This window comes from Mandrillus leucophaeus, unplaced genomic scaffold (assembly GCF_000951045.1).
Source record: "Mandrillus leucophaeus isolate KB7577 unplaced genomic scaffold, Mleu.le_1.0 Scaffold79, whole genome shotgun sequence".
Taxonomy (NCBI): Eukaryota; Metazoa; Chordata; class Mammalia; order Primates; family Cercopithecidae; genus Mandrillus; species Mandrillus leucophaeus.
The window spans coordinates 3335390-3345278 of NW_012108585.1; the positions used below are offsets into that span (position 1 = coordinate 3335390).

Genomic DNA, 9889 nt, shown 5'->3' on the forward strand with positions numbered 1-9889 from the left:
ACGTGGTTGACATTCCTTTGTCTGTGTCCCCATGGCATTAAGAAAGCTATCACAGGCCAGGTGCAGTGGCTCACGCCTATAATCCCAGCACTTTGGGAGGCTGAGGTGGGTGGATCCCTTGAGGACAGGAGCTCGAGACCAGCTTGGCCAACATGTGGAGACCCTGTCTCTAGCAAAAAATAAAAAAATTAGCCAGGAGTGGTGGCATGCACCTGTAGTTCCAGCTACTTGGGAAGCTGAGACAGGAAAATCACTTGAACCTGGGAGGCAGGGGTTGCAATGAGCTGTGATTGCGCCACTGTGCTGTAGCCTGGGTGACAGAGTGAGACCCTGCCTCAAAAAAAAAAAAAAAAGAAAAAAGAAAGGAAGAAATCCATCACAGTAAAGAATGGGAAGGTATTCAGGATCCTGTCTCTCCTAAAGTTGGAAAGACTCTTAATCATGGCATTGGATGAACATTGATTGTTATTTATTTATTGGATTCTGCAGGGTTGCCCAGGCTGGCCTTGAACTCCTGGACTCCAGTGATCCCTCTACCTCAGCCTCCCAAGCAGCTGGGATTATAGGCTCATGCCACCTGGCCCAGCTTTGGAGATTTTTTTTTTAACTGGAAGTTTTTAGGGATGAAGTTGTAACTAATTATGTGGAGACTCAAGCTGGTGAATTTAGAAAAACCGTACAGGAAGAAAACCCTGTTAGTGAATTTTTTTTTTTTTTTTTTTGAGACAGAATCTCACTCCGTCGCCCAGGCTGGAGTGCAGTGACACGATCTGGGCTCACTGCAAGCTCCGCCTCCTGGGTTCATGCCATTCTCCTGCCTCAGCCTCCCGAGTAGCTGGGACTGTAGGCTCCCGCCACCACGCCCGGCTAATTTTTTGTAGTTTTAGTAGAGACGGGGTTTCACTAGGTTAGCCAGGATGGTCTCGATCTCCTGACCCTGTGATCCGCCCACCTCAGCCTCCCAAAGTGCTGGGATTACAGGGGTGAGCCACTGCACCCAGCCTGATAGTGAATTCTGATAAGAGAGTTAGAAAAAGGGATGAAGACCCAAAGATTAACAGCTTAGACATATGCTGGGGACTTGCTGAACACTGGCTGAATGAATAGGTAGGACAGCCATGGCCCCAGGGGCGAGGTGGGTTCTCTCGACTTCATTTTTGACTGACACTTTTTCTTTTCCCAGATATTTCTTCTTGCAGCTAGAAAGCGGAAAAAGAGCAAAACAGCCAACTACCTCATCTCCATTGATCCAGTTGATTTATCTCGTGAAGGAGAAAGTTATGTCGGCAAGCTTAGGTGAAAGCAACCTTAGATCCCTGTCCTATTCTTTCTGATAGTCTTATTCCTATAGTTGCAGAACAGTTCATATCTTGGTTACAACTAGCGTGTATTGATGTTGTAATCTTAAAAAAAAAAAAGAAAAAAAGAAAAGAAAAAAAAAAAGGCTGGGTACAGTGGCTCACACCTGTAATCCCAGCACTTTGAGAGGCCAAGGCGGGTGGATCACTTGAGGTTAGGAGTTAGAGTCCAGCCTGGCCAACGTGGCAGAAACCCCTTCTCTACTAAAAATACAAAAATCAGCCGGGTGTGGTAGCGCGTACCTATAATTCCAGCTACCCAGGAGGCTGAAGCACGAGAATTGCTTGAACCCAGGAGGCAGAGGTTGCCATGAGCCAAGACAGCACCACTGCACCCCAACCTGGGTAACAGAATGAGAGTCTGTCTCAGAAAAATAAAAAAATAAGTGTGGTGTGGTTGCTTAGGCCTGTAATCCCAGCATTTGTGGAGGCTGAGGTTGGAGAATCACTTGAGGCCAGGAGTTTGAGACCAGTCTGGGCAACACATTGAGACATCTCTTCAAAAATTTTTAAAATTAGCCAGGCATGGCAGTGCTCGCCTATAGCCCCAGCTACCCAGGAGGTTAAGGTGGGAGGATGGCTTGAGCCTGGGAGTTTGAGGCTGCAGTGAGCTATGATCCCTGCCACTGCACTCCAGCTGGGTGACAGAGCGAGAACCTGTCTCAGATGAATGAACAAGTAAATAAAAAGTTAAAAGAAAATCTCAGTTCCTTCCTTGCTTTAATGAGATATTTTTGAAAAAGTGATGAACATTTAGACATTTTGAAAATAGGCTTCCATTTTCCTTCTCTTAGATTGTGTTTGTATAAGAAAAAAAATTACAGATCATCTTGGTGACTTTTTCTCCTGACTCCAGATCCAACCTCATGGGGACCAAGTTTACCATTTACGACCGTGGTATCTGCCCTATCAAGGGCCGGGGTCTGGTAGGAGCGGCCCACGCGCGGCAGGAGCTGGCCGCCATCTCCTATGTGAGTGCTGCTTTCCCAAGGCCCACTTCCTGCCCTTCTGACGTCCTGCTGGCACTTTTCACCTAGTGTCGCCAAAGAACCTCCCCTCCCAAGCTTGTTTCTATTTCTGATTTCTGTTGCTGTACCACTTTCTCCATGTATTTGAGTTTTAGTTATTTGAATTGCCAAGTTCAATTATTTTTCACTCTCGGAATATTTCTTCCCTCATTTCCTCTTCTTTTTTCCTGCTGCCACTTAGTTCAGACCTTTACTTCTTATCCAGTGGCCAAAGGTTACAATAAATTAAAGCTGATCTTTTTTTGCTTTTAATCTTTTCCTATCTAGTTCATTCTCTTTTTTCTCTTTTTAATCTTTTTCTTATTTTTTTCCTCTTTTTGGCATGTATAGTTCACTTCTTTTTAAATTTCATCTTATTATTTGTTTTATTGTACTTTTTCATTTTATTTCACACCCAGGAAAGACCTGAGAACTATCTAGCTCATTCTCTACTGCTACCAAATGAATCTTCCTAAAACAAGGCTCTAGTTGGGCCTCCTGTGCTGCTTCAGACCTTTTAGTGACTACCCATTGGGGAAGATCTAACATGGCAGCATTTGCTTTCAGACTCCTCTGCTGGCTCACCCCCGCTTCCCATCATTCTAGCGAAGCAGCCCTCCTGTCGTTCCTTTGTCCAACCACACTCCTCTTTCCTCCTTGGAGAGGCTTCCCTTTTCCTCTTTCTTGCCTTTTGCCTTATCAAAGTCTTTTCTGATGTACTCCACTAGATGTGGTTGACATTCCTTTGTCTGTGTCCTTGTGGCATTTGTAACCCACATGTACTTGTTATTATTTGTTCAACATGAACCGTCTCCACCAGTTTGTAAATTCTTGTGAACTCTTACTCATGGCTGTATCCATACCAGCACATGGTCTGGCACACAGTAGGTATTCAAAGAGTTGTTGAGTAAGAGAAAGCAAGAAGGAATTGACCCATCTCAGCTGGTTTTTTTATTCCAAAGTCTCAACTTTCTTAAGTTGAAATTAATCCCATGAGATCTTATCTACATGCCTGAGAACCATTTGACTTCAACACTTTGATGTAAAGTGTCTTTCCTCTATAGCTTTCATACATAATCTGCTTAGCTTGGCTGAACTTGATGGCTTACACCTGTAATCCCAGCACTTTGGGAGGCTGAGGCGGGCAGATCACTTGAGCCCAGGAGAGACCAGCCTAGGCAACATGGTGAAACCCTGTCTCTACTAAAAATACAAAAACTAGCTGGGCGTGGTGGCAGTCGCTGGAGTCCCAGCTACTGGAGGCGCTGAGGCAAGAGGATCACCTGAGTCTTAGGAGGGTCGAGGCTGCAGTGAGCTGTGATCACGCCATGCACTCCAGCCTGGGCAACAGCATGAGATCCTATTTTAAAAATAATAATAATCGGCCAGGCGCGGTGTCTCATGCCTGTAATCCCAACGCTTTAGGAGGCTGATGTGCGTGGATCACCGGAAGTCAGGAGGTCGAGACCAGCCTGGCCAACATGGCGAAATCCTGTCTCTACTAAAAATATAAAAAAATTAGCCAGGCGTGGTGGCAGGCACCTGTAATCCCAGCTACTCGAGAGGCTGAGGCAGGAGAATCGCTTGAACCCAGGAGGCAGAGGTTGCACTCCAGCCTGGGTGACAGAGCAAGACTCCGTCTCAAAATAAAATAAGAATAATCTGCTTGGCTTGACAGGCATTTTTAACATCTAGTGCGGGCCTTATTTAACCACAACTCATTCTCACTGTATGTAATCTAGTGCCATGCCCTCACTGGGAAATAAATATGTGTTGGTGCTGACAAAGTTGGGCAGTTTGTTCACAGTTATCTCAAATCTCATTTAAGACTCAAGAGTAAGAGGCCGGGCGTGGTGGCTCACTCCTGTAATCACAGCACTTTGGGAGGCCGAGATGGGCGGATCACCTGAGGTCGGGAACTGGAGACCAGCCTGACCAGCATGGAGAAACCCTGTCTCGACTTAAAAAAAAAAAAATACAAAATTAGCTGGGCATGCTGACGGGTGCCTGTAGTCCCATCTACTTGGGAGGCTGAGGCAGGAGAATGGCATGAACCCGGGAGACAGAGCTTGCAGTGTGTTGGGATTGCGCCACTGCACTCCAGCCTGGGCGACAGAGCAAGACGCTGTCTCAGAAAACAAAACAACAACAAAAAAAAGAGTTATATTTTTATATATTTATATATATTTATATATATAATATATATATATTTTATATATTTATATATATAATATATATATATTTTATATATATAATATATATTTATATATATTTTTATATATATAAAGAGATATATTACTTTCCTGTTTTTGACTCTCTGTTTATAGCAAAGTAATAAAATTATTTTTGGTACACATGATTTATTATATTTTTTATTTATTTATTTTTTGGGCAGAGTCTCACTCTTGTCGCCCAGACTGGAGTGCAATGATGCGATCTCGGCTCACTGCAGCCTCTGCCTCCTGGGTTCAAGCAATTCTCCTGCCTCAGCCTCCTTAGTAGCTGGGACTACAGGCACTCGCCACCATGCCTGGCTAGTTTTTGTATTTTTAGTAGAGACAAGGTTTCACCATGTTGGCCAGGCTGGTCTGGAACTCCTGACCTCAGGTGATCTGCCCACCTCAGCCTCCCAAAGTTCTGGGATACAGGCGTGAGCCACCGCCCCTGGCCGGTCCACCTGATAACGTAAGCATCTTATGTTCCCAAGACAGTCTCATGTTATAAAAGAACGTGGTCTCTATTTTTCTCCTGTTTCCAAGTTCTGCCTTGTTTTCCTATCTTCCAGGAGACGAACGTACTTGGATTTAAAGGTCCTAGGAAAATGTCTGTGATCATTCCTGGAATGACACTGAATCATAAGCAGATCCCATATCAGCCACGAAACGTGAGTAAGAACATATTCAAATCAGCAAAAGACTCTAAAAGACAGTAGTACAATACAGAGAGGTTAATACCAAAAAAAAAAAAAGATTGAGCTTCCAGAGCCCCACACTGGAGCATGGCTCCATACCCTTCTTCAGGAGAGCTGCCCTCCAGAGCCTCAGGATAAGAGCAGTTGCAGAGTCGTTGCCTTGAAACCATGTTTTCTTCAAAGAGAAATGCTGGAGAATGTAGAATAATTTTAAAAACCTGTCTTCATTGTTGGCTTTCATTCTTTGCTTCTGGTTTACCCTTTCTGAAATGGAGAAAGGATTCTCCTCCTCTACCTTCTATCTCGTGGAGTTGTAGGGTTGTCAGTTACAAAGTAATGATTTTCCCTTTGGACAGAACCATGACAGTTTGCTCTCAAGGTGGCAGAACAAAACTATGGAAAATCTGATTGAACTGCACAACAAGGCCCCCGTCTGGAACAGTGACACTCAGTCCTATGTCCTCAACTTTCGTGGCCGGGTCACTCAGGCATCAGTGAAGAACTTCCAGATAGTCCACAAAAATGACCGTAAGCCTCCGGGAAGGGTTGGGTAGGAAGAGGAGGATAGACGCTCTTACAGGATGGGAAATGCACATTCCCTGTATGCGATAGGAAATGATAGTCAGGAGATAATCATGGAGGAGAGAAAGGATTTCTTTGGAAAGATGAAACTACAGTTTTGGAGAAAACTTGTGAATCACTGTGTTGAGGAGGGGGGAGGAGTGTGAGAGAGATGCTATAGCAAATCAGAAAAGTTGGCTGGGCATCATGGCTCACGTCTGTAATCTCAGCACTTTGTGAGGCTGAGGTGGGCAGATCGCTTGAGACCAGGAGCTTAAGACTAGCCTGGGCAACATGGTGTGAAACCCCATCTCTACAAAAAATAGAAAAAATTAGCTGGGCCTGGTGGCAGGCACTTGTAGTCCAAGGTACCTGGGAGGCTGAGGTGGGAGCATCACTTGAGCCAGGAGGTCGAGGCTGCAGTGAGCCGAGATTGCGTCACTGCACTCCAGCCTGGGCGACAGAGCGAGACTCCGTCTCAAAAAAAAAAAAAAAAAAAATCAGAGAAGTCACCGAGTAGGTTGTTTGGGAAACAAAGGCAAATGACCCCAATAAAGGTTCCTGGCACCTCTAGCCTACGGAGCTTGTGACGTTCCCAGCAAGCCGCTCTCTATTCTACAGAAACCTGGTGATTAACTGGCCTATTTGGAGGATTCTTTCTATATCATAAATAGGTTTTCACTGGGCCAGTAATCCCAGCACTTTGGGAGGCCGAGGCAGGAGAATCACTTTGGCCTAGGTGTTTGAGACCAGCTTGAGCAACACACTGAGACCCTATCTTCACAAAAAGTAAAATACTAGCCAGGCATGGTGGTGCTTGCCTGTAGTCCCAGCTACTCAAGAGGCTGAGGTGGGAGGATCACTTGAGCCTGGGATGGGAGGTCAAGGCTGCAGTGAGCTGTGGTCATTCCACTAGGCTCCAGCCTGGGCGACAGAGCAAAACCCCAACTCAGAAAAGGAAGAAAAAAAAAGTTTTCCCCTAGTGCAACCACATTATATTCTAACATCTTGATTTCCTTGTGTTTCTAGCTGACTATATAGTCATGCAGTTTGGACGTGTAGCAGATGACGTGTTCACACTGGACTACAACTACCCACTTTGCGCAGTTCAGGCCTTTGGCATCGGTCTTTCTAGCTTTGACAGTAAGCTGGCATGTGAATGACAGAACAATCAGGCAGGGGGCCTTTCTCCCCATAGAGCTTTCAGGAGCGGACAGTGGCCTCCTCTTCCCCTCCCTGCCCCAGGACTTGAAGAGCAATAGTTTGCCCCTTTTGGAATGATCCCTGAATTTATAAAACACACACACGAAAAGCAGTAGTTTGCCCCTTTTGGAATGATCCCTGAATTTATAAAACACACACACGGAAAGCAATAGTTTGCCCCTTTTGGAATGATCCCTGAATTTATAAAACACACACACACCCCGTGCACTCTACTCCTTTTCCAGGTTTCATAGACTTGGTGAGGGATCACAACTTAGCATAGTTGAGAGATGATTTAAAGCACAGTCATGTTCTTGTCACGTATCGTCTCCTGAAGCTAGAGTGGGATTTCCTGCGCTTAGAAACTTGCAGTAGAATCAGGGACTGACATCGCAGTTCCTCTCCTCTCTTCATTCCCTCACAGCAGATTGGCCAGCACCAATCTTAGTCAGAGTGGCTGTGATCGCATTTGTGATCAATTATGTGAGAATTGTATATAATTGTCTTCATTTCAATTAAGGCCGAAAGCATAAACTCTAGAGGTGACTCAGTCAAGACTGACAGTGATTTGATAATTGCCTTCATTTTCAACCCAGGAGTGCCTCCCGCAGCTGTATCACTACGGATCCATTAGTGTGGAGTGACACACAACTGCAGGCATCTGGTGCAAACATTTTGTCATTATCAAGAGAGATGGCAGTATTGACCATTTAGTTTAGTTTAAAAAAAAAAAAAAGGTGGCAGGAGAGGCTTTGGGGAGGACCAGCCAGCAGACATGAGCACTGCTGGCCCGTGTGGCAGAGCTTTGGACTTTGCGGCTCCCCCAACCCAGGTTCATAGGCATAGAAGGTATTTTGCTACATTTTTCGGATTATTACACCCCTCCACGTATTATGTGACTCTTACACCAGTTCATCCCTCCCAGAATGTATCCAAACCTTGAGAATACGGGAGCTCTGTGAGCTCCACTGTCAGCACCGCTGAGCTGCATCGCTTGTGCACAGAACTGCCAGCACTGGGTGGGACGTCCATGGCGGCTGCTCCCTCAGACTTCCCTTCTGTGGACAAACCGCTCACCTCTGCCTGTTGTTCCTGCACCACATCAGATAAGCACGTGAAGGAGAGCCACCTGGGAGCTGCGGGACCCTTGGCTTTTCCCCCGCGACAAGTCCCACCTTCTGGGTGAGGACGAGACTGTTGACATCTCAGGCATGTTTCCCACCAAGTGCCTCCCTCACAGCCGTGCCCAGAAGCCTCACACCTCGTCACCACCACCCCCCCACCCCATCCTGAGGCACTGCCTGGCAGATTACCCTGGTTGACCGCAGAAGCTATTAATACACGACAGCATCTGGGGAAGGACTTACGGTGGGCCAGGTGGACCTCATCCTGCTTCCTCCTCCTCCCTCTGGTTTAAAGAGATATATAAACTAATTTCACATAATTTGTGTGTGCAGGTGATTGGTTTTTACATAAGTCCTATTTATACCTTTTATATGTTATAGAAATAAAAGTTAATTTATATAAAAATGTGTCACTGCCTTTGCAAGTCCTGTGCCTCAGGAAGTTCCCACTGTCATGTTCCGTAATCATAATTGTCGTCTTGGGCCACGTGCAGTGGCTCACACCTATAATCCCAGCACTTCGGGAGGTCGAGGCAGGCAGACCACCTGAGGCCAAGAGTTGGAGACCAGCCTGGCCAACATGGCAAAACCCCACCTCTACTAAAAATACCAAAATTAGCCAGGTGTGGTGGTGTGCGTCTGTAATCCCAGCTCTTCAAGAGGCTGAGGCATGAGAGTCGCTTGAACCCGGGAGGCTGGGGTTGCAGTGAGCAGAGATCACACCATTGCACACCACCCTGGGCCACAGAGTGAGTCCCTTGCCTCAAAAAAAAAAAAGTTTTGGTAACACAGCGAGCACATCAGTTCTTTAAAACCAGGTGATGACTAACAAACATGTCATCCTGGTGCAGAGCAGGAATCCGCAGACTAAGAAGGCTGTGTTCCAGAGGCTACCTAGACACACTACACATGATGGCCAGGGGCGTCTGGACAGAAGACGGGACCAATAGCTGAGCTTAGCAGGGCCAGAGGGTAGAGTGTATATTCTTTGGATGCCTGCCCGGGTCAGCTTCCCGGATTTGTTGTCATTCCTTACTGGTTCAGCAGCAACACAAATGAACCATCGAATAGTGAAACAGACCCCATCGCTTGCCTTTGAGTGTTAACTTCTTGTTTTTGTTTTTTTGAGATGGAGTCTTGCTTTGTCACCCAGGCTGGAGTGCAGTGGGGGTGATCTCGGCTCACAGCAACCTCCTCTTCCCAGATTTCAGCAATTCTCCTGCCTCAGCCTCCTGAGTAGCTGGGACTACAGGCGTGAGCTACTATACCCAGTTAAATTTTTGTATTTTAAGTAGAGAAGAGGTTTCACCATGTTGGCCAGGCTGCAGGCTGGTCTCGCCTTGGCCTTCAAAAGTGCTGGGATTACAGGTGTGAGCCACCGCACCGAGCCTTTTTTTTTTTTTTTTTTGAGACGGAGTCTGGCTCTGTTGCCAGGCTGGAGTGGAGTGGGGCGATCTCGGCTCATTGCAACCTCCGCCTCCTGGGTTCAAGCAACTCTCCTGCCTCAGCCTCCCGAGTAGCTGGGACTACAGGCGTGAGCCACCGCCCTCGGCCTTTTTTTTTTTTTGGAGACAGGGTCTCATTCCCGTTGTCCAGGCTGGAGTGCAGTGGTGTGATCTTGGCCGACCACAGCCTCAACTTCCTGAGCTCAAGGGATCCTCCCACCTCAGCCTCCTGAGTAGCTAGAACAATAGGCATGTGCCACCAAGACTGGCTAATTTTTTG

General features: G+C 46.5%; 1 protein-coding gene across 1 annotated transcript in view; it reads left to right on the forward strand.

Moving 5' to 3' along the window:
* Positions 1–8570, forward strand: part of TULP3 (tubby like protein 3) — a 61457-nt gene extending 52887 nt beyond the window's left edge. The window contains 7 exon segments of the mRNA XM_011967168.1: positions 1184–1296; positions 2215–2329; positions 5151–5249; positions 5633–5804; positions 6867–6980; positions 7966–8043; positions 8046–8570. Coding sequence (XP_011822558.1) covers positions 1184–1296; positions 2215–2329; positions 5151–5249; positions 5633–5804; positions 6867–6980; positions 7966–8043; positions 8046–8158 — 804 coding nt within the window. The 3' untranslated portion in view covers positions 8159–8570.
* Positions 8571–9889: the final 1319 nt, after the last annotated feature.